Here is a 23,250-nt window from a genome sequence, read left to right on the forward strand (position 1 = left end):
GGTCTAACAATTTAAGATACAAGTTGTTTTATTTTAAACACCTGAGAGGGAGTTTTAAAGGAATGTTTTACAAAACGCTCTCTACTTCTGCACTGTAAACCACTAGCCTGTTTTTTTTCCGTGTTTTATTTCAATAGAAACAAAAATACCAAATAAACTTCAACCTCCACATGAAGTATTGACAGTTCAATAAAATACATTTTTTTAATTCTCTACCCCCCCAAAGAAAGTTCTGATAAAGTTCGAGTGTTGGTGATTATGCGCGCTCGCCCAGGATTCGCCGAGTCCCTGTGTGGAGTTTGTGGATGAGCAACTCTCTAGGCTTCTGACACCTACGATCTCTCTCAAGGCAACAGTTCCAGGCCTGTACCTGTGAGGCTTCTTCACACCACCAGTAGAGGGCGCACTCTCCCAGGCAGTTTAGGTGGCCAGCTGTTTCCTGGGCGCCTTTTCTACCTGTGGATTTACAGGCAGCCTGCATTTGTGACTCGAGTCTCTTTGTCTGAAAATCGAGCGATCACAAACGCCTCTTCTTTCCGAGCAGCCAACTTCCACACTTCTCTACGTCATTTGCTAAACCATGTTTAAAAACTTAATGTGGCGTAAAAAGGGATGAAAATTAGTGTGGTACCCAATTAACCGCGCCCCTCCGAACATGAGGTGTGTGTGAAGATAGTGCTCTTCCTCAGGTTGGGACCGGGTGCGTTCAGGTGCTTTACAGTGTGGTATGAGACAGAGAAAAAGTTTATTTGGTTCCACAAAATAAACCAGTCTAATTAAATATTTTCCGTTTGACTTAATTTTGCCTCCCACCCTTCCCCTATTATTATTTTTAAACCATATGCAATCTGACTACGCCAATAAAGGTGAGGAAACCTTTTAACCTGGTCCAGATTAGCAAAAAATAAAACGCGTTCTTTTTATTCTGCAGTGCCAGACTAATTCACAGGCAAGACACCAACATGACTTAATTAGGCATTTATTAAATTCGGACAGAACAGTGACACCAAACAACCCCAGCCTCATTAGGTGAATGGCTGTACATTAACTTCAAGGACTACAAAATCACCCCTGAATACGAAGTATTCGCTGTAAATAAGATAGTGAAACAACCCATTCTCTCCGCTTCATAAATGCCACCCACAACAAATAAAACCCAAGCAATAAGTTACAAACCTCGACCACTAACAATTCGTCTACAGAAAAAAAACTAAATAATTAAAATTGTTTAAAAAATACACAATAACGAGCATTTAATGTAGTTCATGTGTGTTAGCATGCGTAGGCTGCAAAGGAAAAAGTAATAGGTTTTTTTTTCCATGCTGAAAAGAGAAGAAAGAAAACAGGGATTCAGGGATCACACCTGAAGAAGGCTCCACAGCCGAAACGTTGTTTTCTTTCTTCTCTCTTCACACGAAATAAACCTATTACTTGTTCCATTAAAAATATGGTGATTTCAACTTCCGTACAAGATACACGAAATGACTCAAAAGGGACTATTAATTACAGAGAACCAGAGCTGGGAGGAAAGTAAGTTTGTAAGACATCACAATTCAAATCTCTTGACAACCCGCTTTAATACTCAACTAAGCGGGAAGAAAACAAAACTCAACAATACTGTACATTAGGGTGGTTTGGAACAGATCAAGTAACAGATTAAGTTTGTATAACATAAACGTTGAAAAGATCACTCGGTGAAACCGCCTTTAAATTCCAAGGAGCTGAGAAGGCGGAAACGCTACTGCGCCATCATAGTATGTTTATGTCCATTTATTATAGTAAGTAACGGTTTATTTTGAACACACATCTGTGCCAGCGATGGGCTGGCGTCCTGTTCTGTCCAAGGGTTACAGTACTGCCCGCTGCTTGCTGAGATAGGCTCCGACTCACCGGAGACCCTGTATTGCATAAACCGGTTAGAAAATGGATGGATGTTCACACATTTAAAGCACCAAAAAAGTAGACCAAGGCAAATGTAAAATTAGGTGCTATGGAGATGTCTTAAAATAAACTGACAGTTCAAAGATAACAAGAGAATTATCATTCGAACAATTTCTTTGGATAAGGCATGATTAATATTAACTCAAGATTTGATCTAGATCTTAAACATGCTAATCATTGTTTTGAGAATATTTTTGAAGATTTCTTCTTGCCTTTCATCATCAACGTTCAGGCAGGCCATCCCAGCGGGTTAATCCACGTAGTGGTGGTGATATGTAATATTTGCAGTATTATATAATTGTGCAGCATTAGATACGTGAAGATTAAGATTAGGGTGCAGCAGTGATACTCGCACACCAGAACATCGAGAAAAGAGACAACTGGGCTTTTTCACAGCGGAAACCATACATTGGCCAATATGAGGAATATCACATTACTGATGTCTGAATTATTGTCTGTATTCCCCACTAAACTAAACGTTTTCATTGCAGGCATTGAACACGCGATGGCGACAGACACCATTGGCGTTAAATAAAATCAGTTTGAGTCCAGGCTGACCTTTTTGCATTTCATTTTTTTTAACTGGAGCGATTCTTATTTCTCGATTTTTTTTCTGCCAAATTTGTGAAATTCCATTAAACCCCATACCGTTTGATAATGTAGTAGACTAATCTTTAAAGAATAGCAGAGGCTGACATACTGCAATAGCCAGAAATGATGGTAATGTTTTTAAAACCTTTGAACTATGTTACAGGTCAAATGCAAAACTATCTTTTTAGAGTGTGCAGATTCATTGGTTACAGTGGAAGGTGATAGTGACAACAGAAGGTATACAGGAATAAAGACATGCTGTTTAAAAAAAAGTCCTTACCTCTAACCTCAGGTTTATATATTCTCCCATCCTTTCAGATGCCCATAACAAAGTTTTCAAATGGAAGGAGACAGCTTGTTCTAAGCCCCCACATACCTTTGTGTAAAGAAGTACAGTAACTTTTTTGCTCAGTATTAAATGCACTTCTCTATAGTTTCAAATTGGGTTCTCCCGAGTTCATGTTGTCAATGTCTGAATAATTAAACAAGTTCCCCTTCCTCAGGATTAAAAGATGCAGGTCTTTTGAGGTTTTCAGAATGGGATACTTCTTCGAGCTCAGGAATATGTACCCCATCATTCTTCTCTGGAGAGCTGCAATTTTTTATGGCAATAATAGTATACTGGATTTAAAATAAGGCCTTTTTAGCACATTGTACAGTTTTAACATAACCTCCTTTGATTTCAATTGTGTACTTATAAGCTGATATGTTTTCCACATTTCCTTGAAGATTAATATGATGCATCAGGCAAGACTCCTTACATTATAAATATAAAATGGGAGAAGCTGTGTTACATGCATGTAGCAAAAGCTTTTGCAAGCACATCACACTTGTATATATTGTTGTAACAGAAAGAATAAGGTTCTGGATCCCCAGATGAAGTTAAACAGATGAGTTTATTGCACGCAAGGACCAATAAAGCCGAAGTCTTGTTTCCCGCAAGAAACAACAAAACCGAAAGATTGTTCAAAGTGCCGGTACAAACTTTAGGTTAATATATCCTTTCCACTTCTGACATCACTCGTTATTATGGTAAAGGGGGGAGGTCACATGTTTAGCCAGTTTGCAGCTTTTTGGCCAAACGGTCAGGGATTAACCCCAGGGGGTTTCCTAGCTCTCCTAGCTCGCATCTGGAATCCTTATCAGTTCTCCCTTTCCTGCCATAAACTCCTGTTGCTTAGAAGTCTAATATTCAAGAATAAAGGACTTAATTTAAACCCCATCTTTACTTTTACTTCATTATTAAACATTATCTATCAAGTGTTTGTCCTGAATTTGATCTAGATCTTATTAAATTTCCTTTGCAGCTTCTACAGTTTTTGATAATTCTCTTAATTTTTGTATCTGCGAACTTGACGTACGGTGTCCCGAGTCTAAATCATTGGTATACACAAGGAAGAGCAGTGGTCCTCCGCACATACATTTTTGAAACTTACTTTTAAAGGGCATTGTTATTCCTGCAGCTTTTACTGTATTATTTAAGCTATACTTTTGGTTTTATTTATGTTGTGATTTTTTAAACTCTCCATTCCATGCTTATTCTATCGAGCAGTTCTGAACAAAGTTAAGATATTAAACACAATAAAAGACAGTTGGTTCTCACCGATGATTTCTGCTTTAGTGCTTTATTTCATTGACTCCTCTACCTGCATCTGCTGGGCCCTGCATAAGTAAACCCAGCAATGTGGGTTTCTAGGGAGTAAGGTGTTTGTGATCTAACTTTGTGTGAGCTGTTTCAGTTACAAGAAAGTTCAAACATCACAGTCCTGTAGCTGGAATTTTAAGAATCAATTGTCCAGTTTGGGTTTGAGAAATCACTAAATTTGTAGTTCATTACAGTCATGTCTGGGTATTAAGAACCAACTGAAAAAAAGATTAAGTTTCAGTAAAAGTTTAACAGCACTGCCAATTTCCACTTTTAAATGGGAAACTGGGGATGCATTTTTAAAGAGCAAAATCTGATGAATACCAATGTGAAATGACTCAGCTTGACTTGTGCAGGGCATTCAACTTAAATCTTAGAGATGCCAAGTACAGGTATGCATTTGAAATAAAAAGTGGAGACATTACTGTTGTAATGGACATTGGAAATTGCCCTACAATCTCTACCTAAAAGGCTTCTTAGCAGGTGTATAATCATCTAAACCATAAACGTAACAGCCTAATACCATTTCACTGACAGACAATGAAATGCAATCATTTTATTACTCACATGGAACAAGAAGACATTGACATAGCAACCTATTAAGAATGTCTGAACACTCAGATCTCCAGCAAGGTTATGCTTATGCTGAGCATTATTACAGGATTAAAAAAAAGAAAGCATGAAGCAAAAAAATAACTAAGACATGTATTTAAATTTTTGTGATTCATTTATCCATGGCAGGGGTCTAATAAAATTAGTCCTCTGCTGGCAAATATGTTAAAATATCAAAAGGAAAAATTCTTCCGTTACATAGTCAGAGACCCAAGATCTGCTTCTGGCTGCAGAGAAACTGCATTTAAGTGTTAAAAGTGCCCTTAGAATTATTAAATGATTTGATAAGGCATCTGCTAATTTGCATGCAAACCTAACAGCTTACAACTTTCTTGGAAAAGCAGGATTGCAGAAGAGGTATGGACCCCAAATTTCCACATATGGTAACATATGGGGGAGAGGCCCTGAATGACAGCCACTCTCTCATGGAAATCCTCGTGACCCAAACTGTTTTTTTATCTTACCTGCAAAATGACAAGGTGTCCATTAACACTTTTCCATTTTTCCATATTATGTAGGCACACCATTCACACCCCTTCTTCAACAGGCTACCGTACCCAAGCAGGTGGGTCAAGTGATTATCTCCAATAGCTCCTCTCTCATTTTCAATCTTTGGTTGATGTTTGATGTTTTCACACTGGCTTTTCCTCATGTTTGAATAAACTAGTACATTTATTCTTGGGAAAAAATCCAACTATGTAAGGTCATGCCAGCAAAATGAACAAAACTAATCATCGTGCCCCTTAAAGTTATTTTTAGTATGCCAGTAATGATAAAAACATCAAACCCAGAGGAAAGGTGCACATACTGACCAGCTGTACAGGAACACCAACATGTTCTCTTTACAATTAGTGGAGACTACAGCATGCTGTAGCACTGTCCTTAAAATGTTCATGTTTACACCACTTTTCTTTTGCTTTACAAGCTTTGTTGCTTCCCCTGTGATTTAATTTCAAACATTTGAGACAATGTCCATTGTGAAAATCTTGTACCCAAATTTCCTGGACGCAAACTAAGTGGAAAATGTGCCTAAAATACATTTGAAATAGTGGGTAATTGGTCCTTATGCATAGTAAAAGTATGCATATACTGTATGCTGACTTGGTAAATTCTTTCATTTGCTGGATGTAAATAAGCCAAGTTATCACATGCTAACCATTGTTAAATTACCATAGTTTCTACGTGCCTGTTTTGGAGAGCAATGAATGTTTGGAGGACTGTTTTTTGTGACTTACCCCCTGGGTTATGAACATGTCTTTGGGCTGCATTTCATTAGAGGAAAGTTTCCTTCTGTATCAAACCTTTTTGTCTATAAACAGCATCTTAAACCAGTCAGTGGGGGGGGAATAATTCATGGTGCTGCAGCTGACAAAACTAGGTCTTGCTCATTTTTGCCCTCAACAACATCTAAAGAGCATAGTTTTCTAGTTCACTTTGAGAACCCAGAGAATGAGTAAGGTATTCAACCCTCTGTTGCAAAAACATCCATACAACTTTTAAAAGAAGCATCTCCAAATTTGTGTTTTATTTTCACATTTACACAATAAACAAATGCAACAACAAAGGAATAAAAGACTGTACAATTGTTATAGAAATTACTCGGGTAGTGACTCTTGCATGACCCCGGTACACAAACAGCAGCTGAATTTAACCACTTAGAAAACGGTTGTTTCCCATTAGTTCCCATTTAGAGCTCTTTTGAGGCCACCTTGGGGAAAATGAAAGCCATGTGCAATATAAATGCAGGTTAGCAATCTGAACACTTAAGAACTATCTGGCCCTATCCTGATTTCACCCATTTTTTTTTCTAAAAAAAAAGGCTTCAGCGTGTCTTTTTCAGCAACAAAGAACATTAGGGATAAAAGCAACTCAACCTCATAGTAGTTTTCACTAGCAGAGAGACAGGATCAGATATGCAGACAATGTGCATTACAAACCTCAGACACTTCACAAGCAGATCTCTGTCCCATCAGAGATACTTCCAAATCTCTGTTCGAAGCTATGCCACAATTACCTTTTATTTTAAATGTACTGTATATAATGTTTGTGTCGTTTCCTTCCATTTTATGCCTGTTTAAATGGAATACATTTTTATAGGCACAATCCTTGGATATGACAGCAAACATAACTGACCGTCCATTTCCTTAGATTAGTGCCTGTAGACTAATGCAAAGAATTTCAACCCTGTTTGACATACATTGCAAACACTACATTTTTCAGATCAGTGGTCACTGGCTGTAGTTATAGATATTTAGGGAAAAGGATTTCATTACAAACCATACAAAATGTAAGTTTGGCAACAATTAAAACAACTGTTAATCTCAGTAAACACCAAAATGTTACTAAGACTTAATGCACTTTTTGTTAAGTCAGTTCTGATTTAAAAAAAAGTTCTTAGCAAGAGGTTAACAAAAGAAAAGTGATCACTTATCATGGGCTCTCTTGTCTTTAAAAAAACTGGATTGTGTAGTAATGTTGGCAAACCCCTGTCTCCAGATCAGTATAGCCCATTTCTGGTTTTCTGAAAATGAACCAGTTTCCCCATTCAACTTCAGAGCAGCACAAAGGTCTGCAGACCAGGTATGTGGTACAGATGCACAGTAAGCACTGCTTTAAATACCCTCCCCCCTTGCCGTTTGTTTGTCCCTGTTCCTCTTCCCCGTCTTACTGAGAGCTTTAACTGTTGTTCCTTGGCATTTTATATTTCTTTTCTGATTGCGTCCAGTGTTGCAGCCTGCTCTCTTTTTCACTTGAGCACAGTATTCTGGGGCTGACTCGTATTGTCATGCACAGGAAAGAGGTTGGCGGAGTTTTGCCTTTAATCTTACAGAGAGTGGTCTAGTGTCAGTCTGAATTCTGAAGCCCTTCACACCAGTTCATCCAGTAGTGTCCCAATGCTTTGGTGCTGCTCTGGAGGCCCAGCGATGGGTTTGTTACACATCGGACAGACACATCTCACCTCCAACCACTTTACCAAACACCTGCGAACACAAAAATGGAACACTGTGAACACTACTACCTCATTGCCCTGGGGTTCTGGGTTAAACTATTTTGGTGCTTGTCTATGGGGCGTTAGCACGTTTCCTGTCCTCCTGTGTTCACTGGGCACTCCCTTTTCCTCCCAAAGACAGGCAGGTTAGATTTAACTGTCCCTTTCCAGGGAAGTGGGCTTTTCCCAGTAAACAACACAGACTATGGGACTACAGGAACACAAATGAACCTGATGGGCCAAGTTTATAAACTTTAAGGTGTCCCAATGAGCTGCTGAAGGTTGTGACACAGACTCAGACACACTAAATGGGTGCAGTTTGGTGAAGAGAGGTTAAAAGACACTCCTCCTTAAGACGGCCAAACATGTTTGCTTACAGTACAAGACAAAAACACTCGGGGATTAACTATGATACACATCTATATATACTGATGGAAAAAAGAAATGCAACATTTTCTGGAATGAGAATACTGTAGTTATAACTTATATACTTTCACAAAAAGTTGTCAATTTGTTTTAAGCCCTCTGACCAGCAGTACAGCTTGTGCAGTGAGGCATTGCAACTTGCCAATCACACAAAAGCTTGTTAGGTGCACTTTTACCAAACGAAGTCCAGGTGGAACAATGCCTGATCAAGTCACCTTTAAAGAGGCCATGATTCAAAGCTTAGGTCACCGCAAGAAAAAGGCCACACTTAGTTTGCTGTGCATTCCATAATGCCTCAAATGTCACCAGAAGCAAGGGAGAGGGCCATTGGCATGCTGCAGGCAGACATGTCATGTGCCAGCGTTGCCAGACACCATAGAGTAAGCTTTCCCGTCTGCAGAGAAGGTTTCAGCAGACCTTCAGGACAGATGACCTTCCAAGATCCAATCACCCTTGAGTGACCACACCAGAGCAGGACCGACACATCAGACTGATCCATCTGAGCGATTGTTTCAGATCTGCCACCTGTACTCCTGCTGAAACTGCCAGCAGACACAATGCCCGCATCAGTGACAGGACAGTGAGGCTCAATACTGCTGGCCTTAGAGCAAGGCGACCTGTCAGAGGCCCTCTGCTCACACCTCCTAGACATCACACCGTCTGGCTTGGGCCAGACAGAGGCTGCGATAGACTCGTCAGCAGTGGCATCAGGTCCTCTTCAGGGATGAGTCACTCTTCAGCCTGTTCCACGCAGTGTGGAGGAGGTGTTGTTTCTTTTTTCCCTCATCAGTATATATGCATTATATAAATGTCTATATGATGTGCACAGGACTAAAGGTTGACAATTCAACCATAAGTGATCTACAAAGTTTAGCTTTCAAAAGGTTTTATGGAATAAACTAAGTCGTCGGACTTGGCATTAATTACGTTAAGCAAAACATGCTTTTCCATTGTAGTATATTTTAAAATCATGCTACGGATGAAAATTAATTTTCTGCTCTGATCTATCGTTCCCACCTAAGCAGTGTAAACCACTCTTCAGTTCTGCAATAGCTTTGTTCAGGTTTACAGAGATTGGTCTATTCAGGTGTGTTTGGAAACATAACTTCAATGCACACATGTAAAGAATGACCTGAAAATGAAGTTTCAAGAATCTTCCAATTTTATTAAAAGTTCTGCCTGCGCTGATATGCTACTGCAGCTATCATAGAACTTGGCCAAGCATTGGCATCATGCATGCTGTCAGCCAGAACAATGATTCTGAATGTATTTATTAAAGTGAACCACTGCCGACAGAAGGCAGAGATCAAGGTCTTTTTCTAGAGGCTAATTTTACTCAGTCAGACCTCTGAAGCCCACATAGTCCAAAGCGGTCATCCCTGCACATTCCGATTCGCTACTCACTTCCTGTGGAAGGCATGTTGGCATGGAGACACTCCCAGCTCATCTTTCACCTTGAAATCCTCCAGGCAAACGGCACATGTCTGCTGTGATGGCAACACCAAGAAGAGGGCGAGATATCAAACACTTGAGTAATATGAAGCTCGAGCTCAAACAGCACGTAAAAACACCTCATCTCAAAGTGTGACCTTCAACTTCATGCCAGCCTGCCTTCTGACATTTGCACACTTGTCAAGCAAACAAATGCTCCAGCCTCTTCTTTAAAAGCCTAACAAAAGCAAGCAGGACCAGATTGCAAAATTACAAAGCATTCAGACCTGCACAATATTATAGGGTTGAATGATGAGGTGTGTGTGGAGTAAGTTGCAAAGCCACACAATGGAAGTCAATTCCTCTAGATGTACTTTAGATTCTCAAACCGTGTGGGTCAAAGATCTTACAATGCCAACATGGAAAGCAAAGCCGGCCTCTCCTTATTTTTCTGATTTTATTTTGTGTATTCCATGTGAAATACACACAACCTACTTCTCCTCAGTAGTTTTAAAAGCTTTTTATGAATAGCCTTTAAAAGAATGCTATTGAATTTCTAGTATAAACATATTTCAAGTGCGTGTGCAGAGAAGAAACCTACCCCATGCAGATTCAGCTTCTTGGCATCCCCTTTTAAAACAACCTGTGGAATGAGATGTGTTAACATGCGTTAATACAAACTGTAGAAGCACATTTTTGAGCTTAGATTTTAGAACACCACCTTGAGAAGAAGGCCTGTATCTGAGCAGGAGGAGGCTTGGGAAAAAAAGGCACTGTAAAAGAGACTACCAAATGCCTTTCTAGGAGAAAATGTGTCCCTTGTTTATATAGCCAAGATCTTAACTGCAGTATTTCAGTCAGGAGTATTTGCCATTATTACTTAGACTGAATGTCAAGAAAAAAATTCCCCACTCTGTTTTTCAGATAACTTTCTTAGGACACAAAGTAGTTCTACAGTATTGTGTAGCTATGAGGATTTGACTCCCCTTCACATCCCTTTAAATTCCTTGTATGTCCTGTGCTGGACATTTTCAGTCTTTCATTCACTGATGTCACTGATGTCAATAGATTCCCTTGATGAAGACTCCATCAAGGAATCTGTTGACTGGCTGTTTTTTAAATCATTCCTTTGATAAAGTGAGTTCTGGCTGCTGGCAAATGCATTGATCTTTTTCGTATTCCAGGGAGAAATTCTAGGTCTTCAGCAGTACAAGTCTTGTACATGCACAGGAAAGATTAAGACGCCACATCCTCCAGAAATATTCACTCAATACGTCAGACCCTTCGCATTTCCGTCTGTTTCCTTTCACACAGCAAAGGAGACCAGAAACTTCAGAACTGACAGGGCTATCACTGATAGCACCACAAGCTCACAGGTGGCTGGGCTGCTGTTGCATGACAATCTGAGGAAACCCCAGCAACAACTCAAGTCAGAACCCCAGGCTCAGCTGGCTAATGACAAATCCCCAGATAAAAGAGTCTGGGGTATAAAATCTAACCTAGGCCATTACTAGAGAAAACAGATGCTCAATTAAGTGAACTCATGGAGAGGTAACCATTGCTAATAATCCAGGCTCCCTCTCTTGAGGGGCTCTTGCAAAGTGACGGACAAGTGCTGCTCCAGTTTATATAGAAATGGGCTGTCCCTCTTTAGAAAAGTTAAGATTCATCCTAAAAGGTGAACTTTAGAACGTTTTAAAGAATTGTGGGATAAGCTTTTGAGAGCATTAGGTTTAAAAGAGGAGCTCAGTATATACTCCTAACCCATTATATATATAATTACAATATAAACCTTATGCCTTTTTTATGGTAAACGTAGCTGTGACTGTACCTGTTTTTGTTTCATTCTTCTTTTCCTTTAATTTAATTTAATTTTTCATTTCATTGTTATTCTCTTAAAAAGTGTAAATTTAATGTCTCTTCTGTGACTACTCTGTAATATTAAATAAACAAAAAGAAATGGGATGTCCCGAGTGCCTGGAGACTCCCTGCACTTTGCAAACATCTGGCCTAGACGGGCTAGGCATTTACAGCAGCAGAAGAGACGTCTTGAATCTGGCTTTGGCAGGCCAGTATAAGGAGGGGGGGGACTGGGTTAAGAGCAAGTCCAGTGCTGTGCTTACCTCCTTGTAGCCAAACCTCTCACTCTGGGCCTGGTGTCTCAGTTTACTGCAAAACAAGGAAAAACAAGGTCTGATTGTAATGGACAGTCTTCAGATCATAAACCACAGCATGTCTGCAAGAGCACTCAGATCATTGACCTCAGCACTGCATTTCCTGGCCCAGCCCTGGATTATTCTGGCGATATTGTTTTCTGCAGCAGAATGCCATTGAATTATCAACTCAGCTGTGTTTACTGCGTGGGCTGTCTGGATAAACTTGTACATTCACGTGTCAAAAATTGGAAAAAAAAAAACTCAGAGCGGGCTTCTCTGACAATTTCTGGTCATCCCACCTGGAGCTTTACAAAATTTGAGACTTTTCTCATTTTTTCGCAACACTGCACACATCTGCTACCATGTTTACAAAATAGTTTTTTTTAACTTTGTCCCTTTTGAGAGGATGGTATATTGGCATAATAAACCGTTCAAGCTCTATGACGTCAAGCCATCAAGTGCCAACAACTACTTTTAACAATCTTGCCTGTGTTGACAGGTAGTAATGAATACAATTACAAAATGTCATAGAAGAATGTTTTCTGTCTCATTTATAACAATGGTGCTGATCAATGTAAATGTATCCATCTGCTCTTTAATTTTAATTATCTCAGCCTAGAACAGGCATTTAACCTCCTCCAGCAAACTGACCTTAAGCAAATGTTTTATGCAGCGGTGATCTTAAGGTATACACAATTACAGCCTGGTTAACTGAATAATAATTCTATGTCAAGCTACCAGACATACACGTAATTCCAGCAATTAAAAATCAGAAAGTCTTCAGCTATATTCACAAATGTTTGTAAAGCAAAATTACCAGAGGAGCAAGCCTCCTTTTTGCATCTCGCCATTCTGAGCAAGGAAACCCATCAGTACTGGCATCTTTCATTGGAGGATCACTATTAAATTTAAGGAGACCCCTTTTTAAAACTACCGCACCACAATTAAGAAAAAATAAAGAGGAAGAAACAGTACAACAGTTAAAAAAAAAATCTATGTTATCTCTAGTAAGCCACATCAACTAATAACTTTTAAATGAGCGAGATTGTCACAAAAGGACATGCAAGAAACGAGCTGCTTTCTTATGAATCATAGAAAGCCGGGGGTGGGAAAGCTACACTGCCAATTTAATAACCTACTTGCTTCTTCACCATCTTGACATCTCGGAACAAATCCCAGAAATACAAGTTGCTAGCAAAGCGCCACAAGCACGAACGTCAAAAGGCATCGCTGTCATTACCTTTCTGGAAAATAAACCTTGAATAAAATGTCTTCACCATTGTGCCATCTATTGTCTACTCCCACTACACCATGAAAAATAATGTAAAACTAGTCACGCTTATACTGACTCTCTAAGAGCAAATGACATAGTAGCCCAGAACACAGGCATGGAAAATTCAGCTAAGTTTCCATAGGGGACTAACATCCACAAGTGTATTTTTACAAAAGTTGAATTTTATTTAAGTGATTGTATATCCTGTGAAAGACTCAGGAGTTTTCCCTTTCAAATTTTGCCTGTAAAAAGTTCATGTAGTAGAGTCAAACATGTAGAGTTCCCAAAGTCCAGTATGTAAAAGGAACAGCTGTGCAAATAGTGTAATACTTCTTAAATGAGTACAGCTTCAAAACTGTGTTGGAAACTAAAATCTCTCTAATTAAGCCTTCACTGAATTAAATTTAATCTCTTCTTCAGTTCAAGCAGTTGATGATTTAAGGGGGCCATACAAATCTTGTTCTTTTTACAGATGTTTCCAAACCTTTGTGAAAGGCAATGCATAACGTATTGAAGACCATTAACATACTGATGCAGCTCATACAGTATAGTATAAGTCTCCAACAGAAACAATTATCTAAGTAGATCCAGCAAAACTGTTCTTCAGAGCTTAAAAAAAAATTCCCTTCCTGACCACTAAGAGGCTCTGGCATCAACTCACAGTGGAATCTTACTGCTCAAGTGTTTACTATATTATCCAGATAAACATTTATCATTATGTTCTGTACTGAAAAGGCCAAAATAATGAATAACTGCTGGCTCAGTATCTACGACAATTTACTCCGTGCAGGAAAACAGAACAAGAATAATAGGAATCTAAGTTTAGTCTCAACAATCGGTTAAAGCAACAAGCCAAAAATAACATCAGGAACAGAGAGACACGATAAGATCTCCTTGCTCACTCTCCCAATTGTTTGAGTTAGGAAGTAGTTAAGGTTGAAGGAAATGCTGTATTTGGAGGCAGTGTACACTACTCCATATTCCAGCCGTGACTAGAGGATGTGAGCCAATTCTGCCTCACTCCCAGGTCCTCAAAGACCAATTACAGAGAGAGACGAGTACAAGTGAGCAAAGAAAAGAAGAGAAAAAGCACAAAAGGGAATCATGAGAAGAGAAGGGAATTAAATTGACTGGAACCCTAGACAGAGGGAGGCTTGTTCTACATCACCATCATTTTTTTTATTTGTGCAGTGGGGATCCCTTTATTCTGTTAACTCCATGGACATTATAAGCATGCCCTTCAGTAATTAATACTCACATCCCACATTATCCTTCAGCAATGTGCTCTAAAAAAGAAAAGAATAGTACTCCAAGAACACAACCCACTGCGGTTTGCAGCAACCAGACAAGATCAGCAGGTGTCCACAAGCACCCACAAAAACAGCAACAACATGGAAGGACGACAGATTCTGAAGGGTGGACAGCACAATCATTTCAAAACGCTGCTCCAAAAACACTTCAAAGACTCCTTAATACACTGCAATCAGCCTGCTGACGTATGTTAGCTGCGAGCAACACTTGAGATGGGAATAAAAAAAAACCATCATACAAAAGCCAAGGACACTGTGGCAAAGATTCAGTCACCAAGCTCAGTCGGCTCACGTCACCTCATCACGTCAACTCCATTCTCGCGCTGTAATTGATGTGGAAAAATTGCCGTTCGACTGAAGGAGCACAAAAGTGCATCAGCGTCACCGGTCAGAAGCTGGTGCTACATGACTCACACCATAAATTTACACTTGCAATGTCACAAACTCCCAGAGAAGACAGAGGAACTGAACCAAGGAGTGCCATGCACATCAAGGGATGCAAGCCGATTTTCTTAAGTGTCTCTTCCGTTTATTCACCGCTTGTTTCAGGGGTATAGGTAACTATTGTCCTGAGAACAACAAATCTGAAGAACGCTGCACTCCTCTCTCTCAAATTGGAGACCTTACCAGAATGGACTCCCCCAAGATTTTAATGCATAGTGGTCCTAAGATTTCAGTTAAGCAAAGGCCACCTCCTTCCTTTTACAAAGCATTGTACAGTAGCTTCGGTCTGCAGGTCAGAAAAAGTCCCCCCAGTGGGCCCTTTCCATGGCCTTTAACTGGTTTTGTGCATTTCAGTCAGCTTTCTACATCAAATATCGGGAGCTTCCACAACCGAAAGAAAACCCCAATCAAAACCACACATGGTATAAGCATATACATACTTGTGACTCTCTATGGCCAGGGGAAAGACCTCCGCTAGTCTGTCAGACCCAAGGAGATTACAAAAGATAGTGGAAGAAGTCCTGTCTATGATGCACATAAACAGCCAACAGGTTATTTCAAAACACACTGTACCCTTCGGTAATTTAAGTTGAGGCTGGTAGCTTAGGAGCCACTATGTATCTTTTAGAAGCTCAACACGTAACACCTGTTAATCACAAATGTTCAAACTGCCACCTCCCCCGTACTGATTTAAAGCACAGTGGTAGCTGACTCACCACTGCTCATCTTTAAAGGAAATCAAAAGACTAATGCAATGTTGTTCTAAAGGCTACATTCATACTGTGGTCAACATTCAAAAAGTTTCACATAAACCCAAAGCAAAAAAATAATTCGAAGTTACAGTGCATTTGATTAATTTTATAGATGCCATCCTTGAGTAAGTCATTCTTCATTAATTTTTGGATTATCCTGCATAAAGAAAAAACACAAAATTGAGCCTCTTGTCCTGCGATTTCATTCCTGATTGATTTAGATCTTGTGATGCGTTTTGTGGGGATACGAGTCTAGAGAGCTATAAAATGGGTATTCAGCCACTCGGATGGTTTTTCCCATATAGAATGACACTATATATAGTGATTAATACTTCAGATGAAGAACAGCTGCAGCACTTTGTGGGCAAGAATGAGACATGACATTGCTTTTTATGAAAGAGGAATTTACATTCTGATCAAATACCCAGACTTGTGGTTTGAATGGTATATCCTAAAGAGAACTCAATCTTAATTTCAATTCAAATGAAAAAAACACTTATTTGCATAGACAGAATAGCCTATCTAGCACAAGATAAATGAATGGATTCACCCTGATCAATCAACATTAACATTTCTTACAAGACAAGGTCTAAATGATTTATGAATACAACAGCATGCTGTCAAGTTGAACACGTGCTACAGTAGATGTAAAAGAAATTGCTCATTTATAACAACTGTCAATGCTTCCATTTTTATATTTTATGAAACCATTTCTAACAAAAACATGACTTAAGTAGGAAGAGCCCACCTTGCGCTTTGCTTTCTTGTAGCTTACCAATTCCACTTGCACCTAAATGAGCAAAGTGGGCTGAATAACCCTTCTTAGCACTATGTCTACATAGTTTTAGAATACTGAGAAATGTAACCCGTAATGTAAACAAACTGATATCAAAGGAAGAAAAAAACTCTCAAATGGAATAATTTGAAAGAGAGTTTTCTTATGTGAGCCAGGATTGGAAAGGTCTGTGAAACCTCAGATCTTTAGTCTAGGAGGTAGACAGAATCACATCTCAACATATCAACTATTTGATTCGTTCTTTTGAGTCTACCACACCATAAAAACAAACCTCTCAAAAAAAGGTCTAGCTCTTTTAAATTCTCCTTTATTATGGACAGAATCTAGGTTTTGGGGATTTAAAGGTTTTAAAGATACCTTGAAACTATGCGATTTAAAATAATTTTGGTTTACACGTCAGAATCCAAGCCGATTGAGAAGACCGCTGTACCATACCATACAGAACCATCGTCAGATCTCAACGATAACATCTAGAACATCACCACAGAAACCCATCCTGTAGTTGTACCCTGCCATCAGAGGAACTTTATTCTCTACTACAGCAAATAACATCATTGTGAACCCAAGCTTTAAAGACTTTCGCCGAGACGTTTGTCTCAAGAACTTCATTGGCAGCTTCCTGCCTTCCAATTTCCTGTGCCAAGTTTGATTTCTGTCCTCACACAATACTGAACAGCTCATCAGGGAGTTTATTGTTCTGCACTGGGCCCACTGGGAAGGAAAGCCTCTTGCTGAAGCAGGTTGATTCTACTGGGGCTCAATTCAAGAAAGGACAAGTGTTGGCCGATCTCCCAAGAGCCCCTGGGCCCAGCTGCAGGAAGACTACCACACAGAGGAGGAGACAAAGCAGTCTTTCTTTTTAGTGTGAACGAATCTTCCAAACCCAGAAAAAAAAAATAAGTCAGGTTCCCAATCACTGAAGTCAGCTGGAAGGGTGAATGCGAGACCTGCTCCGATAGCAGGACTGAGATTTGTCATGTGTACTTTTGTTCAGAAGATATAAACACTGTTTCATTTAGTTTAGTTATGAAAGAGGATGTTCCTTAGAATGAAACATGTAAGGACAGAATCTTGGCAACTTTCTTGGGGAATAGACTTTTTTTTTTTAATCAAAACAAAATGAAGAGAATCTTGTGCAAATAAGAGAGAATCAACAGAGGCTGAAGCTGTGCTATACTCTGCCTTATTGTAGTTCCTGCATTCAGTGTACTGTTCCAAGAACAAAGAAACTTTGAGAACCCAGCATCATATGGGATTTCATAGCATGATAAAACCTACAGTTGTGTGAAAAAGTGTTTGCCCCCTTCCCGATTTCTTATTTTTTTGCATGTTTGTCACACTGAAATGTTTCAGATCATCAAACAAATTGAAATATTAGACAAAGATAACACAAGTAAACACAAAATGCAGTTTTTCAATGAAGGTTTTTATTCTTAAGGGGAAAAAAAATCCAAACCTTCATGGCCCTGTGTGAAAAAGTGATTGCCCCCTAAACCTAATAACGGGTTGGGCCACCCTTCGCAGCAACAACTTCAATCAAGCGTTTGCGATAACTGGCAATGAGTCTTTTACAGTGCTGTGTAGGAATTTTGGCCCGCTCATCTTTGCGGAATTGTTGTAATTCAGCCACATTGGAAGGTTTTTGAGCCTTAACCGCTTTTTTAAGGTCATGCCACAACATCTCAATCTGATTCAGGTCAGGACTTTGACTAGGCCACTCCAAAGTCTTCATTTTGTTTTTCTTAAGCCATTCAGAGGTGGACTTGCTGGTGTGTTTTGGATCATTGTCCTGCTGCAGAACCCAAGTGCGCTTCAGCATGAGGTCACGAACAGATGGCCGGACATTCTCCTTCAGGATTTTTGGGTAGACAGCAGAATTCATGGTTCCATTTACCACAGCAAGACTTCCAGGTCCTGAAGCAGCAAAACAGCCCCAGACCATCACACTACCACCGCCATATTTTACTGTTAGTATGATGTTCCTTTTCTGAAATGCTGTGTTACTTTTATGCCAGATGTAGTGGGACACACACCTTCCAAAAAGTTCAACTTTTGTCTCGCCAGTCCACGGAGTATTTTCCCAAAAGTCTTGGGTATAATCAAGATGTTTTCTGGCAAAACTGAGACGAGCCTTTTTGAGCCTGTTCTTTTTGCTCAGCAGTGGTTTTCATCTTGGAACTCTGCCATGCAGGCCATTTTTGCCCAGTCTCTTTCTTATGGTGGAGTCATGAACACTGACCTTAACTGAGGCAAGTGAAGCCTGCAGTTCTTTGGATGTTGTTGTGGGGTTTTTTGTGACCTCTTGGATGAGTCGTCACTGCGCTCTTGGGGTAATTTTGGTCGGCCGGCCACTCCTGGGAAGGTTCACCACTGTTCCATGTTCTCGCCGTTGGTGGATAATGGTTCTCACTGTGGTTCGCTGGAGTCCCAAAGCTTAAGAAATGGCTTTATAACCTTTTCCAGACTGATAAATCTCAATTACTCTGTTTCTCATTTGTTCCTGAATTTCTTTGGATCGCAGCATGATGTGTAGCTTTTGAGGATCTTTTGGTCTACTTCACTTTGTCAGGCAGGTCCTATTTAAGCGATTTCTTGATTTAGAACAGGTGTGGCAGTAATCAGCCCTGGGTGTGGCTAGAGAAATTGAACTCAGCTTTCCAAAGATGTGATAAACCACAGTTGATTTATGTTTTAACAGGGGGGGCAATCACTTTTTCACACAGGGCCATGTAGGTTTGGATTTTTTTCCCCCTTAATAAAAACCTTCATTTAAAAACTGCATTTTGTGTTTACTTGTGTTATCTTTGTCTAATATTTCAATTTGTTTGATGATCTGAAACATTTCAGTGTGACAAACATGCAAAAAAATAAGAAATCAGGAAGGGGGCAAACACTTTTTCATACCACTGTATATATTGTCCTCAAAACAAGACTGTTTTTTCTTTATCTCATACTTCGTTTCCGTAGCAAGGATGGGCTCGTATTACTTGAAGGTTACATCCTAGGGGGTCCTTTCACCCTGTCCAAAACAACTTTCATTAACTACTCAACTGTAAAGGCCTTTATTACAGGATACCTTGGTCATGGTTGGTCTTGCTCATAGATCTACATCCAACTTTTTGTAGTGGACCTTAAAAGATAGGTATAGAAAAAAAACACATGGATAGCTAAAGATCTAAATGACATTTCCACTTCACATTGGGCTTGAATTGTGTGCAACAATCTAAAATGCAAAAACAACACAGCCAGATGCTCGAGATATCTTGATAAGTGGGATACGTATTGAAAATGTATAAAAGGATTAGCAGTTGTCAAGCAAAAACGTTATACTCAAAATTAAAATACCAAGACCTTTCTTGAAGACTCTGCAGGCCTTATAATCAAAAGAAATCTAGATTGAATTTAGAACCTTGTATTTTTAAACATGAGAAATCATCGTCAAAGGAATTTACAGACTTCTAATAAATCTTCAGAAACTCAAACAAGGCCCTACTCGTATTCACATCATTAGAAAATGTTTTTGTGGAAACTGAATCGGTTAGTGAGGAAATCCTAATTTACATGCTCAGAAGCAGTAGCTGCTCCCATCTGGCTAGTTGGCCTTTTAGAGACAGACAGGGGTATAGATTATCTCAGCCAGACCCGGCCCCCCCCTCCTCCTGCCACCCCCGGGCAACTGCACCCAGACTGGCACGCTCGTGGCCTCCTGCTCACTGACCTTGGCAGGGGTGTTCAGAGGGGGGAGGGAAACAGACAGCTCCAGAAATGCTTTCCAAAACCCATACTGTTACTGCTGAACAGATGTCTGAGGGGTGCCTTGCTCAGTTACATCGCTGAACCCTTCGACCCACCATCGCTGCATTGCTAAGGATCTTGACATGAATGGACCCTTGTACCAGACAAGAATCCTAACCATTTCGTTACCTTTTAAAAATGAACAAGACTCCTTTTTCAGAAAGCACATTCCATCATTACATTTCATACAGTGCAGGGTGATGTGTGACGAAGGAAAGGAACACAAGTTCTCCAGTTTGATCTGTAGGCGGGCTGTACAGTGTGGCAGCTTTCGGGACATTTTTTCCATGTGGATTTGTGATCCAATAAAACTCACATGGATATTGCTCTCCCAATCACATCAGAAAGCTAGGGATGCTACCTGGATCCATGGAAGAAATTACTGGATAGTGTGCCATTTAAAGAAAGCAAATAAACCAGAACTGTTGTGGAAATACACAACTAGGGAAAAAAAACAGACCCTGAACAGCACCGTACAAGAATCAGCAGCCTGGTAACAAAGGGGATAGCCATTTCCATTCACCCCATTACAAATCCAGATCCATCATATTTTACATTCTCAACCAAAAAATTACTAATACGACTGAGGCTACATCAAGCTACCCTGGGTCCACATAAACGGGCAGAAAGTTTACCCGGAAAACTGTGATTAAAATTAGAATTTCTATAACACTCTGAAGTGTTATAGAAGTTTACATTTTAAAAGACCTGTAAATCTATCGGGACCATATTAGACTACAAATGAAATAAGCTTAAACCTCATACATATAGTAGTAATTTAATAAGTAACAGAATAATGAAATTATTCAAAAACTTAAATGAGATATTTATTACAGTGCAGGTTTCAGTGATTCTAGAAATAGTTACTTGCTTACGTTTCTTGAAAAACACACTTACCTTATAAAGTAGCAGCAGAAAATCAAACTTAGGACAAAGACAAAAATGCCTGTTCCAAAGATGACCATGTAAATGTTCAGAGGAAGGTCCTGGAAGGTGATTGGAGGCATTGTGCACGATTTATTTGTGTAAACCAGCCCCAGACCACAGAAGCACCCTACAAAAAAAACAAAAAAAAAAGAGATGAATTTAACAAGGCTGTATACATCTACACACAAATAAATGAAATTGGTAACAGACCCAGATGTTCTTTAATTGAGGTGGTCAATTAATCTAACGTCTCCAACGGAGGCTGTCACAGCAGAAGAGTATAAATGTGCAAAAACCAAAATGGTCTGATAAGTCACAGGCTCAATGCTCAGACCTTCTTTTAATATTGTGACTTCCGGCCACCTTTCACTAATTTCACTAAGGTCTGACCTCTCACACTGAACAAGTTACCCTGGTGGGCTGGCAGAACACAACACCCTGTTTCATTATGAGCCCAGGAAGGGGTCTTCAGCATCACACCAATATCAGTTTAAAGATGGTTGGCCTCTTGAAAATGCCGTCCAGCACCATGCGCCAAACGAGAACTAGGTTATAAGTTAGCTCACACAAGCTCGAGCTAACATTCTAGCGATTGCAGCTTCCAGACCTTTTTAAGACAAGGAAGGAAGTTTAACAGGTCTGCTTCCCCACATCAATGCAGCAAACATTCTCATCTTATGAAATAGGCTGTTGGACTCCAAGGTCCCTGCTCATCTTGATCGCCTATTTTTGCTGTGAATGAAGGCTTTGCATGCACCTCATCCTTACTCATTTCCATGACAAGGTTCCACACAACTCCATGCACTGAGGGGGACTTGCAACCTGTGTCATGACCTTTACATTAATCATGCTGTGCACTTCAGTGTTGCACTGCGTGTGTAAAGGTTGGCCTTGTAAGCAGACATCACCACAGACAGGCAGCTATGACATGCAGAAAAAGATCTACCAAGTCAATCCTACAGAGGTCATTTGTTTTTGACCATGTGAGATCTGGTTACCTTTTTTATTGCAATGCCTTTGTCATTTCTTGTTGCTCTTTATTTTGAGACATTATGCTTATTACTGTGCTGGTATTCCCTTCTACAGCTAAATTTCCAAAGATGCAATGGGATTTTTTTTTACACATTATTCTTCAAATTCAAGATGTAGTCCTCACCTTAATGATTAAACTCTAACGATAGAGGCCCAAGTAACCCATTTCTAGTACTTCCAAACCCAGTCCTGGAGAAATGCACAGTTGCAGGTTTTCATTTCAAACAAGCTTAATTCCCTAACTGAAGTCTTAATTGAATGAACAATTACTTGATTGAAATATATGCAGTTTTTATTCTATGCAAATGTTTGGAATTTGTATTTCACTTATGAAATGTTATAATTGAGAGGCAACTTTCAACATGTCCTAGAGCTGAAAACAGTCAAACAGTTCAAATCAATCCTATTATGCTGTCGATTTAGGGTTCAGTTGTGTCACGGAGCTCTGCCAGAGCTCAGACCTGCAGGTGTGTGGTCCTCCAAGATCAGGACTGGGAACTTCTCTCAGCCCACAAAACAGCCAGTGCACTTATGTCATGAGGAGAACTTTCCAGGAATGAAAGTTTATAGGCAGATGTGTAAATCCCTGTGTTTATGGCAGTCATTAAAAAAGTGCAAGTGTAAACACATAAAAAAAAACTCAGTGGCAAGCAGAAACAAATTTCAACACCTTTTCCCCCCACAGTATTGGCAGTGTTCTCAGGTTTTTCTTTTTGTTCACATGTATCCAACCGGTCTACAGAATTAAATATATATATACTGGTAAAACTCAGCATTTCCAAGCACTGCTATTATTTCACCAGCTCTTTACACCTCGTATCGTTCTGCATTCAGCTATGAAACTGTGCCAAGTTGAATGTACTTACAGGTCAGTGATTTCTGAAAGAGTAAGAACCGCAAGAAAAATCACTTAATGTTCTTTTGTCTCTACATGGGATTGGTACCACTAAAAAGGAAAACCAAATGTCTTGACCCAAGTGAGATTATGAGCGATAGCCAAGGTCTGAACTGGCCAAATATGCAAAATCATTGCCCTGGGACCAGTTTGCGGGATCTAATTGCTTACTAACAGGAATAAACTAACAAGTCTGATTCTTTTTAGTCTTAAGCAGGGAAGATTATGAGGGGAC

At 39.7% G+C, this 23,250-nt stretch overlaps 1 protein-coding gene across 3 annotated transcripts in view; it reads right to left on the reverse strand.

Annotated features, from left to right (window-relative positions):
• Positions 1 to 6,283: 6,283 nt before the first annotated feature.
• Positions 6,284 to 23,250, reverse strand: part of rnf122 (ring finger protein 122) — a 32,443-nt gene continuing 15,476 nt past the window's right edge. For 2 of the 3 annotated variants that reach the window (XM_088624205.1, XM_088624203.1), the window contains exons 2-6: positions 21,059 to 21,215; positions 11,759 to 11,804; positions 10,237 to 10,278; positions 9,609 to 9,691; positions 6,284 to 7,770 (exon numbers count right to left, since the gene is read on the reverse strand). In XM_088624205.1, coding sequence (XP_088480331.1) covers positions 7,656 to 7,770; positions 9,609 to 9,691; positions 10,237 to 10,278; positions 11,759 to 11,804; positions 21,059 to 21,168 — 396 coding nt within the window. In that variant the 5' untranslated portion in view covers positions 21,169 to 21,215 and the 3' untranslated portion in view covers positions 6,284 to 7,655. The remainder of the gene's footprint in view (positions 7,771 to 9,608; positions 9,692 to 10,236; positions 10,279 to 11,758; positions 11,805 to 21,058; positions 21,216 to 23,250) is intronic. The other variant, XM_088624204.1, reaches the window with a different exon arrangement.

Source organism: Lepisosteus platostomus, chromosome 3 (assembly GCF_059453375.1).
Source record: "Lepisosteus platostomus isolate fLepPlt1 chromosome 3, fLepPlt1.hap1, whole genome shotgun sequence".
NCBI lineage: Eukaryota > Metazoa > Chordata > Actinopteri > Semionotiformes > Lepisosteidae > Lepisosteus > Lepisosteus platostomus.